The 18,737-nt window shown below is 42.1% G+C and overlaps 2 protein-coding genes across 2 annotated transcripts; both read left to right on the top strand.

Moving 5' to 3' along the window:
• Positions 1–4,706: 4,706 nt before the first annotated feature.
• Positions 4,707–9,401, top strand: LOC109873889 (N-acetyllactosaminide beta-1,3-N-acetylglucosaminyltransferase 2). The gene is made up of 2 exons (XM_020465596.2): positions 4,707–6,608; positions 7,300–9,401. The coding sequence occupies exon 2, from the start codon at positions 7,306–7,308 to the stop codon at positions 8,641–8,643; it is 1,338 nt and encodes a 445-aa protein (XP_020321185.2). The 5' UTR covers positions 4,707–6,608; positions 7,300–7,305; the 3' UTR covers positions 8,644–9,401.
• Positions 9,402–9,907: 506 nt separating this feature from the next.
• Positions 9,908–16,868, top strand: LOC109873829 (U4/U6.U5 tri-snRNP-associated protein 1). Its single transcript, XM_020465550.2, has 20 exons — positions 9,908–10,571; positions 11,006–11,060; positions 11,144–11,199; positions 11,328–11,454; positions 11,548–11,650; positions 11,783–11,860; positions 12,096–12,195; positions 12,323–12,468; positions 12,706–12,912; positions 13,125–13,234; positions 13,311–13,447; positions 13,560–13,684; positions 13,879–14,046; positions 14,262–14,372; positions 14,575–14,662; positions 14,798–14,888; positions 15,097–15,232; positions 15,373–15,462; positions 15,717–15,838; positions 16,615–16,868. Exons 1-20 carry the CDS (start codon positions 10,298–10,300, stop codon positions 16,631–16,633), a joined length of 2,343 nt encoding a protein of 780 aa, XP_020321139.1. The 5' UTR covers positions 9,908–10,297; the 3' UTR covers positions 16,634–16,868.
• Positions 16,869–18,737: the final 1,869 nt, after the last annotated feature.

Here is an 18,737-nt window from a genome sequence, read left to right as displayed (position 1 = left end):
CTGGGGTGTTAAGCATGTTCCAGTTTAGGTCGCCTAGCAGCACGAGCTCTGAAGTTAGATGGGTGGCAATCAGTTCACATATGGTGTCCAGAGCACAGCTGGGGGCAGAAGGTAGTCTATAGCAGGTGGCAACGGTGAGAGACTTGTTTTTAGAGAGGTGGATTTTTAAAAGTAGAAGTTGTTCAAATTGTTTGGGTACAGGCCTGTATAGTGGGACAGAACTCTGCAGGCTATCTTTGCAGTAGATTGCAACACCGCCCCCTTTGGCAGTTCTATCTTGTCTGAAAATGTTGTAGTTTGGGATGAAGACACAGCTAAAACATCCGGGTTGGCAGAGTGTGCTAAAGCAGTGAATAAAACAAACTTAGGGAGGAGGCTTCTAATGTTAACATGCATGAAACCAAGGCTATTACGGTTACAGAAGTCATCAAAAGAGAGCGCCTGGGGAATAAGAGTGGAGCTAGGCACTGCAGGGCCTGGATTCACCTCTACATCACCAGAGGAAAAGAGGAGGAGTAGGATAAGTAGGATATCAACCAGCTAATTATTGGAATCAGGTGCGCTAGATTCGGGTTGTAGCGAAAACCTACCGGACGGTAGCTCTCTAGGAACAGGGTTGGAGAGCCCAGCTGTATACCATGTTATACAGTGCTCAGGATAACAGAAAGGGGCAATCCTTTGTAGCAGACTTAAAATGATGCCCCTTTTACTCTTATCTTCTGACGTGACGCCTTATCCCTTCTTTAGCCCTACAGTGTCTGCTCTGTGATCCTATCTGCCTCTATAGGTTTGAATCTCTTTTACTACAATACTATGCATTGTTCTTTTAGAAATATTGATTTAATCTGTGAAAACGATAACAAAGCTTTATCATTGAGTACACTGTGAATCCCACTCTTCCTGCATATTGGTTATAGTTCTCTGCCTTGGTCCTTAAGGTTAGACCCATCCTTGTTTTTAATACGGAGGGTTGTTAAGTCACCCATGAGTTCCTGTCTATCTGACTATGCCTTGGTTCCTTTTCACAAATGTTACATTTACTGATCATTATTGCAAATTATGATCTATTAAGGTGCTGTTATGTATGACTTGTGGACATAGATTATATTAACGATCTCTTGGTGTTCACACACACTTGTCTGATTATTTGACCCCTATAGATGGTTGTTTCCTTTGATTTGGGTGCAGAAAGACTTAGTTCGTCCACAACCTCAAGACATACCAAAGGGTTCAGTTTGATGAGGGTGCTCTGTGATTGGCTAGACAAAACCTAGCTCATGGGTGGGTGTTGCTGCTGTAAAAAACACCAGAACAACAATATGTGTATTTAAAACTTGAACTTTTGTACTTGAGATTATGGCTTTCATATAAGTGTTCTATAGGATAAGAGGTTCAACCTGAATCAGTTTATGCCATAAGTGTTTTGCTATAAAAGCATAATTTCCCTCAACACATTTTGGTCGAAAAACTGCCAGTAGCCCTTTTCCCAAATTTGTAAACACATTAGGTAAGAAATGCAAGAAATCTGAAATCTTAAAACCAAGAATGCCTTTGGTTAAGCTGTGTATAGTTTGGTCTTCCAAAGCAATGTAACATCCATTCATATTCATTTTGCAGTTAAATAGTTTGGTCTCTAAATACGGAATTGATTCTGCCATTTTTTTTCCTGCCTACTTCGTAATGATGTGTTGATCTATATTTTTCTACATTTCTGTTTGTTCATGACGTACACACATTTGTGCGTACGTGCATCTGAGTGAGTTCTTGACTGTTGATGTCTGGAAGAAGCACATCCAGTCATCTTACCTTTACCAGGTATTTCCGAAACAATGACCTCCAGCTGCGCTTAGTTTTGCTCTGTATTATTCAATCACTCACCAGACCTCACTATAGGTGTGCTGTGTGTCAACACGCCGTACTCCACTGTGACCTCCACAATGAGTTTCTCTTCCTGCAGTTCTTTTAAGTTAATCTGAATTACATCTTTCTAATGGGATCTTTTGTGAATGAGCCTTGTCAAAGAAATGCAGGGCTTACGCAAAGCAGGCATCCACACAATTCAGAGGCTTCCCTGGGGTAAAATGATTAGTCATACATTAGATAAAGAAAAGAGAAGCTGTATAGATATCACTTTAATCTCTGACTGCTTCTTGAACATTCTCCCTGTAGTTCACGCAACGCAAAGGACTTAATACAGAACTTGTCATGTGATGAGTAAAGAATCTTCCATTTGTAGTTTGCACATGAAAAGAAGCAAACAATTTAAACAAAGATCTGTTGTATGATTTCCTTGGAACTTGTAAATCTGTGAATTGATGATTTGTGTGATTTTACATCTATTCATGTATGTATTGAATGCTTGTTTTCTACTGTTCTCTTATTTCCTGCTCCAAATATTGACATCAAGGATGATGTTGATAACCGTCTGATGGAAAAATGACAAATGAGAGACATCCTCCTTTATTAATGAGGAGGGTAAGAACTGTCCATAAGATGTGGGGAAACTATCAGAACTGTTCTGTAGTGTTCTCACCCTGTTGCTCTGCATCCTTGGGAGATCAAAAGGTCAGTTCCGACAGCCTCTGATGACTCTGTTGTAACACTCTCACTTTGTCCAACCCGTTGAACAATTGATTCTCATGAACAGATAATACTATTTTCATATTGTAGTAATGGGTCCCCTTCCCTGTATGTACAGTTTTATCTTCCTGGACCTTTGATCAGTGATCTTTGTATGGAGTGCAATGTGATTAATATGATGCTGCTTTGTTAGGCAGGCGTGATCAGAGCATCACATTCAGCTGATGGAAAGTTGTGAATTTTACTCAGAACAACTGATAGGATCTGGACATGCATGTTCTCAACCCTGCTTATATTTCCTCTGATCAATCCAGACTGCAGTGTACCTGCTCAATGCCACGGTGCATGAGAAAGGATGTGGCATGAGGTAGCCTAGCGGTTAAAAGCATTGGGCCAGTAACCGAAAGGTTGCTAGATGAAAAAACAAGATGAAAAATCTATGTGTGTGCCCTTGAGCAAGGCACTTAACTCTAATATCTCCTGTAAGTTGCTCTACATAAGAGCATTCCACTAAATGACTAAAATGTAAATGTGTTGATCTATATCAGTATGACCGTGTGCACACGCATACAAATTGTATGGTTTTCATCCTGTTCATAATTGATGGCTCAGGGGGAGAATCTTTATGTTTGAGAACATTCTTCTGTCCTACAACTTACTGTGATAAAGAAACTGTGATATTGCTGTTCAGCGACAATAATAATCAGTGATGTTAATACCAACAATATTAATGGTTGATTACAGGATTACAATGCTGTCTGCTATGTGAATCATCTACCCATTGTATATGAAGGACAAGTCAAAGGGAGAGGATAATGATTCTGCAGCCACTCCAAAACATGTGCAGGACAAAAACAGATAGCTGGAATATAAAATCATCCACTGTGTATAATTTCTGGAAAATATGAAAAACCAGAACCGTTTATTGGAATACATTTTTTTTTTTACATCAAACCATGTGAATCTGTTGTGACAATACTTTCTAGTATGACTTTTTATGTATGAATGGCACACACATGAAACATCCATATCTATACTGAACAAAAATATAAATGCAACATGCAACAATTTCAACTATTTTACTGAGTTACACTTCATATAAGGCAATCAGTCAATTGAAATAAATAAATTAGGCCCTAACCTATATATTTCACATGACTAGGCAGGGGCGCAGCCATGGGTGGGCCTGGGAGGGCATAGGCCCACCCACTTGGGAGCCAAGCCCAGCCAATCAGAATGAGTTTTTCCTCACAAAAGAGATTTATTACAGACAGAAATACTCCTCAGTTTCATCAGCTGTCCGGGTGGTTGGTCTCAGACAATCCCGCAGGTAAAGAAGCCAGATGTGGAGGTCCTGGGCTAACGTGGTTATAAGTGGTCTGCAGTTGTGAGGCCGGTTGGACGTATTGCCAAATTCTTTAAAACGATGTTGGAGGCGACTTATGGTAGAGAAAGGAACACTCATTCCTCTGGCAACAGCTCAGGTGGACATTCCTGCCGTCAGCATGCCAATTGCACGCTCTTTAAAAACTTGAGACATCTGTGGCATTGTGTTGTGTGACAAAACTGCACATTTTAGAGTGGCCTTTTATTGTCCTCAGCACAAGGTGCAGCTGTGTAATCATCATGCTGTTTAATCAACTTCTTGATATGCTACACCTGCCAGGTGGATGGGTTATCTTGGAAAAGGAGAAATGCTCAATAATGTAATCAAATTTGTGAACAACATTTTTGAGAAATAAGCTTTTTGTGCATATGGAACATTTCTGGGATCTTTTATTTCAGCTCATGAAACATGGGACCAACACTTTACATGTTGCATTTATATTTTTGTTCAGTATATATACACTGAGCATACAAAACATTAGTTATTAGTTTATGTCACCTGTTAAATCCACTTCAATCAGTGTAGATGACAGGGAGGAGACAGGTTAAAGAAGGATGTTTTAAAACTTGAGACAATTGATACATGGATTGTGTATGTGTGCCATTCAGATGGTGAATGGGCAAGACAAAATATGTAAGTGCCTTTGAACGAGGTATGGTAGTAGGTGCCAGGCGCACCAATTTGTGTCAAGAACTGCAATGCTTCTTTTTCACGCTCAACAGTTTCCCATGTGTATCATGAATGGTCCACCACTAAGGACATCCAGCCAACTTGGCACAACTGTGGGAAGCCTTGGAGTCAACATGAGCCAGCATCCCTGTGGAACGCTTTTGACACATGGTACTTCATGCCCCGGTGAATTAAGGCTGTACTGAGTGCAAAAGGGGGTGCAACTCAATATTAGGAAGGTGTTCCTAATATTTTGTACACTCAGTGTATATATTGTGGACTTTGTTGACTGGAAATGTGCACATGTGAAGGTGAAAGGTGAAATCAACACAAAAAAAGACTTTATCAATATAACGGCACATTAGTGAGTGATACTCTGAAGAAGCACAGAGGCTGCTGCTCTCTCCCCAGTGACTGTTGGACATTCAAGCCATGAGTGCCAATTTGGAAATTATCGAACAGTTACATTATACAGTCAGTGGGACTGTCAGATTGCCATTGATGAATCAGATTTTCACTGAACCCGTATACACCCTGTTCACCATTACATAAGTGTTGGTTGGGAGGCAGGGTGGTGTGATTAGGTACCCTGGGGGCAGATCAATCAGCAGCCCCACTCTGGGACTCACATCCACTGCATGTGGTCTGTGTGACAACAGCCTCTCCAGCCAACAATAGTAGACAGGTACAGGCATACTGAAACTGGGAAACACTTGATGTTGCCTTGCCAAGGACCTCTGTCCTTGGTCAAACTTTAGTTCCATCGTTGCATACAAACTGATGATGTCAGGGAAGAGAGGGAGTCAGCCATGGCAGGTTTCGGTGAGCAAAAGGGACAGGGCGAGAGGAAGGGGGGCCATAGACCGGAAAGGAATCAAGGGGTAGAGAAATTATACTGATACGGGTGTCCCTCAATGCAGTTAACATGACAGTGCTAAAACTAAAATGGCCTTAGAGGGAGGGAGTTTTATTCAGGTTTGTACAATGTGTGTTTTCCGTGTGTGTAAAACTAAAGAGAGAGAGAGTGGTGAAGCTTGAGGCAGTAGGCTATATGTTCACATTCCATATCATGAGAAAAGAAGAGTCCATTTTGAAGTAATCTTTTACATTCAAACTCAACTTAGCCTATGACCTTATAATTGCAGACATGTTTTCCTCTATAGGCTGATGTCCTCTAAAAAGTATGATATATTATTATGAAGCTGCCCTTATTATGTCTATATCCATCAATCAAACCATATAGTCAAATACAAATCTGCAATCAGAACAATGTACATCTGAATGTATATGTTAAACAGCTATGCTGAACGGAACTATGTGGTCTGTGATTTGTAAATACCATGATTTTTACAATAAGCTTACTGCTTGGAGGAATTTGACTGTTTGTGTTTGTGGTGGCCTCATATTTCAAACCCTCGTGACAGATGTCGTAGGCCTATGGGTGTGGTTTGCCTTCTACCTTGTTGCCATCCATCCATAACTTACGTGCAAATGCTGACTTGTGGTGAATTCACCTGCGGAGCTTCTCCTGCATTCTTCAAGCTCTATGAATGATAACTATTGAACACAATGCTAACCAAAGCTAAGAATTCGTATAATTATTTTGATTCAACTCAATGGGACGTTAGGAAAGAATATGGGCAATTTTGGTTTTCCTTTTCCTACCAATGGATAAATGAGGCGTCATGATTTTCTTAAATCTTGGGATGTTGACTAGCCTATGAACAACCTATGCAGCTTGCTCGATTATTGTACTTTGCTGGTGTTCATTTTCTAATTCAATGTTTAATATTAGTTTATTATGTATTCGACTTCTTAGAAGACGCCTACTGTAAACCTAGTCTACAGCCATCACTAAAGGAGCAGAAAAGCATAAGAGCATCGAATAGTCAAAATGATGGATCTTCAATAACGTTTTCTTTCCTCTACTGATACTCACGTCTTCTCCACGCCTGAGCCTACAGTACTTTTTGTAAGTTACTCCTGACCTTAGTCTTGTTATAAAATGAACAACAGTATGCTAATGTAATCGGTTGTAATGGAAACCTTATTTTAGCTAATAATGTAGGTCTACATTTTGTCTTTTGGATATTATTCCTAATGTATTCATTATAACCTCTAAGTTGTATGTGATTGTTGATCTTTTGGGGGGTTCATGGTGGCAAACATACATTCACAATAGCAAAATGTAGACAAAACTATGTGGGTTAATAACCTTGAAACGAGTATTACATGGAAGTTGTTATATCTCTGGTAACTGGATGTTTGTTAGTTTATTTTCACCAACTTTTAGAGGAATAGGAAACATGGTATACCTTCAGGTTTCCTAATCAATGTTGTGTTGAAAGGTACATGATGTAAATATCTTGGGCTGTGTGATGCTCTGAGTCCTTGGCCACGCACAGATAACAAGCCTCTCTGGAGCATCACCTAGGATACTGACCCTCAGAGACCTGCAGTTGCCTCTAGTTCTGACTGGCTGTATCCCCTTATTGGTCTCACATTAATAAAACAAAGTACCTCCTTTTGATAAATACTTATGCTCTTCATTTAACCAATTTATATGCTCATGGTTTTTTTTTGCCGGTGAGTTGCTAACCCCCCCCTCTTCTCTATTTCTCTCTCTCTCTTCATTCTTTCTATTCATGTCCTACTACATACAGCAGCCAATGGCCCGATGCCGATGCAATGGAGCGATCTTGTGCCTCTGCCTCATGCCCTGTGTGATGATGGGACATCTCCTGGTTTATATCATGGTGTCCATATTTGTATCCATATCCTACTCCCCTCCCCACCTACCTGTCCACTTTGTTGCCCCAGGGGTCTCTGCCAACTCTGGGGCACTGGCCTCCCATCCCCTGGGCCCCTTCTGGAACCTTCGCCTGGAGGACAGTGCTTTGTGGAACCAGCTTCAGCATCTCTGGGACCGGCACCATAACCCCATTTTGAGGGGCAACTCAACTGCAGGTATGATCACAAGGCTTAGCACTCAGCCACCAGAGATGGAGGTCTCCTCAGACTGTGGCCCAGACAAGTGCTGGCTGCCTCACCTACCGGACTTCAATACCCTGCCAGAGCAGATGAGGGCATTCGTCCAGTCCATGCATTGCAGGGTGTACCCCTTCCTCATGAACCAGCCCAGAGTGTGTGCTGGCAATGAAAGCACTGGGCCGGAGCTACCTATGCTGCTCATGGCCATCAAATCCCAGGTGGGTAACTTTGAGAACAGGCAGGCTATCCGGGAAACATGGGGAAGAAGTGGCTGGGTGAAGGGGGAGCTCGGGGGGAGAGGTGGGCTGGTGCGTACAGTATTTCTGCTGGGTAGACAGGACTCGACAACGGGCCCTCACCCAGACCTTGGGGGCCTCCTGATGCTGGAGAGCCAGCAGTATGGGGACATCCTGCAGTGGGACTTCAGGGACACTTTCTTTAACCTGACCCTGAAAGATCTGCTTTTCTGGCATTGGCTTCAGAACCACTGTCCAGGGGCACAGTTTGTCTTCAAGGGTGATGATGATGTTTTTGTTAGGACAAGTTCCCTCCTGGACTACCTGCATAAACAGAGGGAGGAGAACGGCATGTGGAGCGCAGATAGGAACAAAACTGAGAAGATAAAGGATTTATTTGTGGGGGATGTAATTCAGAATGCAATGCCAAACCGACAGCCAACCACCAAATACTATATCTCAGAGAGTTTTTACAAAGGTGCATACCCACCATATGCTGGTGGAGGAGGAGTGGTGTACTCTGGTGCACTTGCTATGCGTCTGAGACAAGTGTCAGAGAGGGTGCATCTGTTCCCCATCGATGATGTGTATCTGGGCATGTGCCTCCACAGACTTGGGGTGGCCCCCATCCATCACCCTGGATTTTATACCTTTGATCTCCCAGAAACAGAGAGGGAGAAGCCTTGTGCTTACAGCTCTGTGCTGCTGGTTCATAAGCGAAACCCTAAAGAGATGCTCACACTATGGAGGAGGCTGCAGAGTCCACCCTCACCATGCTGAAGAAACTGTAAAAGGGTGGGGCACCAGACCACGGCCATTAGGCTGTGGTGTAAAGTACTTAAGTACAAATACTTTAAAGTACTACTTAAGTAGTTTTTGGGGGTATCTGTACTTTACTTGACTATTTATGTTTTGTCAACTTTTACTCCACTACATACCTAAAGAAAATAATGTAATTTTTATTCCATGTTTTCCTTGACACCTAAAAGTACTCGTTACATTTTTAATTCTTAGCAGGACAGGAAAATGGTTCAATTCATGCACTTATCAAAAGAACATCCCTGATCATCCCTACTGTTTCTGATCTGGCGGACTCACTAAATACAAATGCTTTGTTTGTAAATATTGTCTGAGTGTTGTAGTAAGCCCCTGGCTATCTGTACATTTAAAAAAACAAGAAAATAATGCTGCCTGGTTTGCCTAATATAAGGAATTTGAGAAGATTTATACTTTTGATAATTAAGTATATTTGAGCAATTACATGTACTTTTGATACTTAAGTATATTTAAAACCAAATACTTTTAGACTTATTCAAGTAGTATTTTACTGTGTGACTTGCACTTTTATTTGAGTCATTTTCTATTAAGGTTTTTTATTTTTATTTTTACTCAAGTATGACAATTGGGCTCTTTTTCCACCACTGCCATTAGGGCAGTGACCATAGCTTCAACCCTCGATGCTTAAGTTAGTTAATTTACTCAGAACATGTCATCAAGACATTTTAAGTTTCATTCCAATAAAATCAATTCAACTGTCAGTTGAATTTTTTGCTTGATGTTCAAATAAATAAATAATTGTATTTTACATGTAGATAGAAACATATTTATTCATGTGAAATTGAGAAGTAGTTGTTATAGGCTTTTTACAATTTAACCATACGGTATTTGTGCTGGCTATTCTCAAGTGGCATGTTATGTAATATGAAAATACAACCTTTTAATAACAGTCATAGATTTTGTATGACACACTATCATATATCATGAGACTTGCAAATGAAAAAAAAGAGATTATTTTTCACCTTATCTCTTCTATTTTTATTTTCAACAAAACATTGGCCTCACTCTTGGTTCACTCTACTTCACTGTGTCAAACAAAATGTCACAGGGTGAAGTTGGTATTTTCACAACAGTAGGCTATCATCAAAACCACAAATATAACTCAAAAATATTACCTGCACATTGACTTATTCATCAACACAACCTAGGGAAAACGAAATCACTTCGTGTACTTCAGATGGAAGTATCAGGAGTCGGTTTTCTCACATAGTTCATTCAACAACAAAAAGTCTTTGTTCTGAAGTGACGTTTCATTTGACCCCGGAAATAAATCTAAAAAGGTCATTCTCAAGTCGTCCACTCGTTTCCAGTGCGATTTGTGTTTTTGTTCCCACGTAAGTAAACACTTGCTTAAATAATTTGTTGCAGCTTGCCCTGAGATGGGGTTTTACGAGCAATGTGTTTGACTATAGTTTTACGTTTTTCCTCTAGCCAGATAACTTAACATATATCTTCATCGTCTACTGACTGTCAACAATCGCTGACACGTTAGCTTAGCTAGCGAATATAAACGTTAGCTGTTGCATACGGACAGGTAAAGTTAGTAGTATTTTTTAAAACTAGTTAGAAAGCAATTTTACAGAACATAAAAAGGAAGATGGGTTCGTCGAAAAAACACAAGGAAAAGGGCCGTGATAAAGATAAGGATGCCGAAGAACGTGGTCACCGCGAACACAAAAAACACCGTCATAAGGACCGGGAGAGGGACAAGGAACGAGATGGCAACCGAGAGCGGGAGAAAAGGAAACGGTCCAGATCGAAGGAAAGGAGTGTACGGGGTTCCGAGAGAGACGGTCGCAGTAAAGGGGAGAGGAGTACTGGGGAGCCTCGCGTAAAGAAAGAAAAAGTGGAGCCCGGATGTGAGGGCACAGGTAAATACATCAGTCATGCAGATTTCCACGTACAAACATTCATAACCACGTCCTATCAGTGCGCAATACACTCAATTATAAACTAGGTGGTTCAGTCCTGAATGATGATTGGCAGACAGCCGTGGTATATCAGAATGTATACCAAAGGTATGACAAAATTTGCAAAAATAAACGTTATGTTGGTAACCAGTTTATAATGGCAATAAGGCACCTCGGGGGGTTGTGGTATATGGCCAGTATACCACGCCTAAGGGCTGTATCCAGGCACACCACATTGTCGTGCTTAAGAACAGCCTTTAACTGTGGTATATTGGCCATATACCACACCCCCTCTGGCCTTATTGCTTAAATATAGTCTAACCTATTGCATATATGACATCGAAGGTGCCAGGTTTTCTCCTGTGTTGTTAACTTCAATTGTTATTTTCCTCTAGAAATTGCACCACAGTCTGCAAGTGGAGATGCCTCGCTTACCATTGAAGAGACAAAGTAAGAGAAAGACAGACATTGAATGATGGAGCACTGATGATGGTGAATTCTGAATAACTCTTCCCTGGTTTTCTTTCTAACAGCAAGCTGAGGGCCAAGCTTGGTCTGAAGCCTCTGGAAATGACTGACACCACTAAAGGTGAGACAAACTTGAGCCATGTTACTTGTCTGACTAGAACTAGATGACCATGTTTGTAGTAGTAAGGTCATGTGAGACTTGCTGATTTGTAATTTTACTGACTCACCTCTCCCTGTCTGCTGCCCCAGAGCTCGGCACGAAGGAGCAGCCAATTGTTGCAGAGACGATCAACCCAGTGTACATTAAACAGCAGAAAGAGATGAGGGAGAAACTGGCAGCTCTGAAGGAAAAGAGGCTCCTCAATAAGAAACTGGGGTAAGATCTAACAGCAGGAAGGCAACTTGGACTATAGTAGTTAGTGATCCAATTTATTTTATTTTTCTCTTCCTCTCCTGCTGTGATTTTCAGGAAAGTGAAGACCTTAGCAGAAGAAGACTGGCTGGATGACACTGTTGCCTGGGTTGAGAGGAGCCGGAAGATGTCCAAAGAGAAAGAACTGGCAGAGAAGAGAGTGAGTAGGGTGGGAACCATGGGGGAAGGATGAGGGCTGTGAGATGAATGGAGCTGTTTGTGTATATTAGTCATGATGTTATTTTGTACTCAGTTTTTAATTGGTTCCTTTATTTCCTTTCTTTCCCTATAGGCCAAGCTTCTGCAGGAGATGGATGAGGAGTTTGGTGTGAGCAATCTGGTGGAGGAGGAGTTTGGACAGACCAAGAAGGTAAAATCTGCTCTCGTGTGATGAATATCTCAACTGCTTAACTTACTGGTTTGTGTGTGTGATTGCAAGCTAGATATAAACAGCATTCCGGCAATATGCCAGTCCCCCCCCTGTGAAGTCACTACCCCTAAGGGAGGCACTTTATGTCTTGATTCTGTGCAGACTTAGTCGTTAAGTGAGTTGATGTGAGAGAATGCCTCTGGGTCTTATGTTCTTCTGCGTGTCTTTGTTATAGGTCGCTTACAGCTCCCGGGACCTAAAGGGTCTCACTGTCCAGCACAAGATGGAGTCATTTAATGAAGGGGAGACTGTCATTCTCACACTGCAAGACAAAGGTGAGAGCAGGTTGAAATGTTACCAATAACACACAAATATATGAATGAAGACCATGCTTAAGCCAGACCCACATCATAAACAGTGGTACATGCCCACCCACTCATTGCCCTTTTGTGTGTCTTTCAGGTGTGCTTGATGAAGAGGGGGGCGATGTTCTTGTAAATGTGGGTCTGGTGGATAAAGAAAATGCTGAGAAGAATGTGGAGTTGAAGAAGAAAAAGCCTGATTACAAAGCCTATGAAGAGGACGAGAGTGTGGATGACATGGTTACGGTAAGGACGAGAGTGTGGATGACATGGTTACGGTAAGGACGAGAGAGTGTGGATGACATGGTTACGGTAAGGACGAGAGAGTGTGGATGACATGGTTACGGTAAGGACGAGAGAGTGTGGATGACATGGTTACGGTAAGGCATGAAGTGTCAACTTCGTTTTTCATTATTTCTGAAATACTTCTATGTCACTCTCACTGCTTAATTCAATCTCACTGTCCAATGTTCACCTCTGCAGTTCAAGCCGCGTACTGTGCTGGGCAAGTATGATGAGGAGATTGATGGAGAGAAGAAGAAGAGTTTCCGGCTGAGCAAAGGGGGCTGTGCTGAGGGGGAACGGGAACGAGAGCTCCAGGCCATCAGGGAGACCCTGAGGAACCAGGCCCAGTCCCTGGAGATGCCTGTACTCGCTATTGCCTCAGAGTACTACACACCCCAGGAGATGGTGAGGGCTGTGGGTAGGGGGTGCTCTGGAGAGGGCCATGGAAGCTGTCCTTTGTATATGTTTGCTCTTGTCTCAGATGTACTGCTTGAATGTGTTTTCTTTTGAATATTAAGTCTGTGTGTGTGTGTTTTTGGAAAATTGTTCACACACTGAGTTATCGTTAATTGTTGTCATTATTCACAGACAGGTTCTTACTTATTTTGTTATTATAGGTGGGCTTTAAGAAGACCAAGCAGCGCGTCAGGAAGATCAGGAAGAAGGAGAAGGCATTGCCTGATGAGCTCCAATTAGATGACACACGCAACACCGACTTTGGCTCCAGGTTCTGCTCCCATCAGCTTCAATATGAATGACAGAGTAGCCTTTTTTTTTTGTCTGACTCTTTCTCTCTTCTTCAGGGCTCGGGGTCGGGGTCGCAAGCAGTTGGATGAGGAGGGCCAGGAAGGGGTGAAGGAGCGTGTCATCATACCGGGACTAGATGTACCCCAACAGTCAGATGACATCAGGATGGCGGACATGGACATCAGTGACGATGGTGAGGGAGACCTCTGTTAGTGGTTTAGTGATGAGCTAAATACATGTCTGGTTCACTCATGCCTGGTTTACTTCAATATTATGACAACCCTTACTCTTTATTTTTCCTTCAGAGAACTTCACCCCCCCTGATCCGACTGTGCTGGAGGAGGATGAGGCAGAGCAGGAGCTGCAAAAGCAGCTGGAGAAACAGCGAAAACTCAAACAGAAACAGCTGCTCAAAAACTCTGGGGAAAAGGTGTGAGCATTCTGTTCAGAGCTGTTCCTCTTTACGATGCTAGAATATCACTGTGGCCAAAGATCAGTATACTGGATAGGATCTTTCCTTTGACAATGGAAAACTGCAATATTTAGTGGATTACTAACACATCTGTTGTGATATTTAATCACCAATAAATGTTTAAACATGGTTCTCACTCTCTTGGCCCTCAGGTGGCAGAGCAGGTCCGGGGGCTTGCAAGAGGGGACGACAGTGACGATGAAGAAGACAAGAACAACCTGAACATTGTGTTCAATGCCACCTCTGAGTTCTGCAGAACTCTGGGTGACATCCCCACCTACGGCCTGTCGGGAAACCGAGAGGACCAGGAGGACATCATGGTGGGTACAGTGCAAGAGACAGGCTATAGCTAACTGTTCAATTAAAAAAAAATGTGCCTCATTAGAATTGGCACATGACCACCTCATGAACAAGGAAGCGATTCCAATTGTATTCTAATGTGCTCAGTAGGGAGAATTGAAATAACCATGAGCTCTGTGTGTTTGCACTTGAACACTGGTTTGTCTCTTGTATAAACCGTATTCTTCTGTTGTAGGATTTCGAGCAGGAGGCGGAGAGAGATGGCGCTGGCGGTTCAGACTCCGACGGGGATGAGAATGTTGGCTGGAGCATCGTCAACGTGGATGAGGAGCAGAAGCAGCCTGATGTGAGTCATCCTACTGCCTTGTAGTCTCGTGCATATTCCCATGCATTTACCAGTAGTGCTCATTTGGAGTCCTCTAGTAGGTAATATAGAGAATAACATACCATGACCCATAAGAATACGCAAAGCTTTTCCCCCCTGAACTACTGAAGTGAAAACGTGTCCGCTGGGTGTGCTTGACTTGCCTCTTACTTCTATCTTGTAGTTTGCCACAGCCTCAACCACCATCCTGGATGAAGAACCCATTGTCAACTCTGGGCTGGCTGCTGCCTTGGCGCTCTGCAAGAATAAGGGTAAGAGATTGGGGGTAGACGTCCCCACTGACACTATTTGTTTAGAAAAGGACCGTAGTGTTTTTTTTTATTTATTCCTCTCGTCTCCTATCTCCATAGTTTCGTTCATGCTCTCATATACTCTTCTTCTCTCAGGTCTCTTGGACACTCAAATGCAGAAGATATCCCGTGTCCGTGCGCCTACCGGTGCCCTGCCCAATGATAACTACAGCATTGAGGACAAGATGTGAGCTACCTTTACATTTTGTGCTTATATGCTAGTTAAATAATCACCACATTCTCACACACTTTGCAAAAGTTACAACATAAATAAAATGGCATGTATTTAGTAATTTACCTTTCTTTTGGGGCTCAAAGCCTGGGTTGCTCATGTGTAATGTATGAAAACCCGTTAGCCTCCATGGAATACTCTGTCCTTGTTTCTCCAACTCTAGGACGATAGATGACAAGTACAGTCGGAGGGAGGAATATAGAGGCTTCACCCAGGACTTCAAGGAGAAGGACGCCTACAAGCCAGATGTCAAGATTGAGTATGTGGATGAATCTGGACGGAAGCTCACTCCCAAGGAGGTACATTTGTTATTTAAAATTCCCTTAAAATCATTGACATGTAGAATGATGATTTTTGTCAAATGTGTCAATTGCTGTTTTTAATCTAGGTAAATGGTGCTCATTGAGAATATTTCACGCTAGCCCTATTCTTTCTCTAGGCTTTCCGGCAGCTCTCACATCGGTTCCATGGGAAGGGGTCTGGCAAGATGAAGACTGAGAGGAGGATGAAAAAGCTGGAAGAGGAAGCAGTATGTCTAACTAAGCTCACTCAAAGATTATTTATTTGAACTGAAATCTGAACTTTGTTTTTTATCTGATACTTTTCATCACATATGGCTTTCAATTGAATGACACTTTATTTCCAGGCCTTACTAGAACATTAATGTTGCAGGGCTTGCCCAATTTGAGTCCTTGAGGATATGACCTAGCAAGCTTCCACACTAGTCAGTGGTTTGACCGAGTATGTATTTAAATACCTCTCCCACCACGTGTCTCTTATCAGCTGCTGAAGAAGATGAGCAGTAGCGATACCCCTCTGGGAACTGTCGCTTTGCTTCAGGAGAAACAGAAGTCACAGAAAACCCCCTACATTGTTCTGAGTGGGAGTGGGAAGAGCATGAATGCGTGAGTATTTTATAAACCTCTATTTTTTTCTTTCACCCTGTCTTTTATGTATTTCTAGTCTAATTACAGTGCCACTTTTTGTGATTGATTAAACCTGGGATGGGCAACTGGCATCCCCCTTTTTGTCGGAACTCAGTCTGGGTCTCAACTTGCTGTTGAGAATATGAATAGTAGAATACACAAGGTGCAATTTAGAAATTTGGTTGTGCATCAGCGGTTTCTCTGTCAGTCACTGACTGATACTCAATTTGCCCGTGTCTGCAAACATTTTTTAAATTGTTAAATTAGTCTAGCGGCCAGTTATCTGAATTTTGTAGTACTCATGGTAAAATGACCAACCGGCAGGCCCCTGTTGATTCTGTTAGTCACCACCACTCAGTTATATTAAAAATTGCAAACCTTTCTCTCCGCCCATGGCAAAATGTGTAAACGTGCAGGAAATTAACTCTAAAACAACTTTTTACAACAAAATGTCACTTGGGGCTCCCCAAAAGGCTGGCTGGCTGACTGTGTGTGGGAAGGCAGACCCACGAGCCACTGCGGTCCCTCATGAGTTCTGATTGGGCTAAATGTATCCCCCTTTTTTTTGTGGCCCCACCCCATCAGTTTCCCATCCGTGGATTACACAAAGCAGGGTTGCAAGTAACAGCTCAGGGTATTTCATTTCAATGTTTTTAATTTTAAGGAGACTGTGAAATGAGTATGTACCTAGTTATTCGTCACACTGTCTGTTTCACTCTTAATATGCTTTATCTGTAATCCTCCTCTTTCCCCAGAAACAACATCACCAAATAAATGTGGTTGAGGGATCTGACCAGTGAGGACGTGTGCCGTGCACCATTACACAGACACTCATACAGACAAACTGATGTTAATTTTATTTTCCTTATTGCATAAAATCAAGTAGCCGCTTATTACTGTTTACTTATTACTGTGTGTGTGTAAAGAAAGTCGTTGTTGCTTTTGACCCTGGATTTATGTCTACAATGATTATAATTTGTTATTTACATACATTAAAGATTTGACATGACTTCGTCTGGTTTCTTTACAGATGTTTGCAGCATGTGAATGCTTGCAGTTGAAGGTACATATCTGACTAGTAGTGCTGAGCTATTAGTGCTTTTTGAGTTTGCATTTGGTTAGATTCTTTTAAAAAATCAAATTTTTCTGTTATTTTTATTTTTGTACACATGCATTATGAAATGACATGTTTTGAGTTTCAAAATCCCCAAATAGTGAACATTCAATTGGCCAATGTATTGCATTGTCTCTGTCAGGCCCATATAGAAAATTACTATAAAATACAATTATTTCAGTTGTGTGTATTACTTAGTTTTATTTAATGACATTGGTTGTGTTTGTAAACTCAATCTGGAGCGTGCTCTGGGTTTACGTAAATTCAGAGCGTTCTGCTCTCGGAGCGTTCGGAGCGCACACTGGACGCTCTGCCTGGGGAGTAGGGTTGATAGCGTTCTGACCTCACAACGGCAGTCAAGCGCCCAAGTTAACTGGCTAACGTTGGCTAGCTTGCTACCTACTTCCAGACACATGAGAGAACCCAGTGGTGTAAAAAGTACCCAACATCATACTTGAGTAAAAGTAGATACCTGAATAGAAAATTACTCAAGTGAAGTCATCCAGTAAAATACTACTTGAATAAGTCAAAGTATTTTTGGTTTTAAATATACTTAAGTATCAAGAGTACATGTAATTGCAAAATATATACTTAAGTATCAAAAATAAAAATATTTTAATTCCTTATATTAAGCAAACCAAGCGGTGCCATTTTACTCGCCCTAGCAGAGATGGTTAGGCTGTTTTCAAGTTATCCAGAGCATTGGTGACTAACTGCTGCTGGAAACAATTTAATTATACACTTTTACCGACGTTTACTGACACCGGCCATATTCAACGGGTGGAGAGCGTTTGTAAATTCATCAGTATTTCTGCGCTCTGGCACACTCAGACGAGTGATCTGGAGTCGGAGTAGATAGCCAGAGCACATTTACGAACGCACCCTTTATAATAGTTTATTCCTTAAAGTCAACTCAATGCTTTATTTGGCTACGGTATAGGTAAACTTCTGACTTAAACTGTATTTTGTGACGTGCAACAGTCTCTCCTGCAGCAAAGCACCCCCACAACATGATGCTGCCACTCACGTGCTTCACGGTTCGGCTTGCAAGCCTCCTCCTTTTTCCTCCTAATATAATGGTCATTATGGCCAAACAGTTCTATTTTTGTTTCATCAGACTAGAGGACATTTATCAAAAAAGTACGATCTTTCTCCCCATGTGCAGTTGCAAACCATAGTCTGGCTTTTTTATGGAGGTTTTGTGAGGGCCAGTCAAGTTCTTCCACACGGATCTGTGCATGGGGCATTGTCATGCTGAAACAGGAAAGGGCCTTCCCCAAACTGTTGCCACAAAGTTGGAAGCAGAATGTCATTGTATGCTGTAGCGGTAAGATTTCCCGACACTGGTTCTGCCTGAACCATGAAAAACAGTCCCAGACCATTATTCCTCCTCCACCTAACTTTACAGTAATCATTCAGGCAGGTAGTGTTGTACTGCCAGATGTTGAAGCGAGATTCATCATTCCAGAGAACACGTTTCCACTGCTCCAGAGTCCAATGGGGGCGAGCTTTACACAGCTGGCGCTTGGCATTGCGCATGGTGATCTTAGGCTTGTGTGCGGCTGCTCTGTCATGGAAATCCATTTCATTAAGCTCCCCAAAAAACAGTTATTTTGCTGACGTTGCTTTGTGAGGCAGTTCTGAACTCTGTGAGTGTTGCAACCAAGGACAGACAATTTTTACACGCTACACGCTTCAGGACTCGATGGTTCCGTTCTGTGAGCTTGTGTGGCCTACCACTTTGCGGAATGAGCTGTTGTTGCT

Source organism: Oncorhynchus kisutch, linkage group LG29 (assembly GCF_002021735.2).
Source record: "Oncorhynchus kisutch isolate 150728-3 linkage group LG29, Okis_V2, whole genome shotgun sequence".
NCBI classification, from domain to species: Eukaryota; Metazoa; Chordata; class Actinopteri; order Salmoniformes; family Salmonidae; genus Oncorhynchus; species Oncorhynchus kisutch.
The sequence above is the reverse complement of the archived record's forward strand: the minus strand, read 5'-3'. Positions and strand labels throughout refer to the sequence as shown.

Excerpts from the sequence above, each read along its gene's own strand:
- LOC109873829 (XM_020465550.2), top strand. The coding sequence starts at position 10,298 with ATGGGTTCGTCGAAAAAACACAAGGAAAAGGGCCGTGATAAAGATAAG. Across the intron at positions 12,196-12,322 it reads TCTCACACTGCAAGACAAAG|GTGTGCTTGATGAAGAGGGG; the intron begins GTGAGAGCAGGT and ends TGTGTCTTTCAG. Across the intron at positions 15,463-15,716 it reads AAAAGCTGGAAGAGGAAGCA|CTGCTGAAGAAGATGAGCAG; the intron begins GTATGTCTAACT and ends GTCTCTTATCAG.
- LOC109873889 (XM_020465596.2), top strand. The coding sequence starts at position 7,306 with ATGGCCCGATGCCGATGCAATGGAGCGATCTTGTGCCTCTGCCTCATG.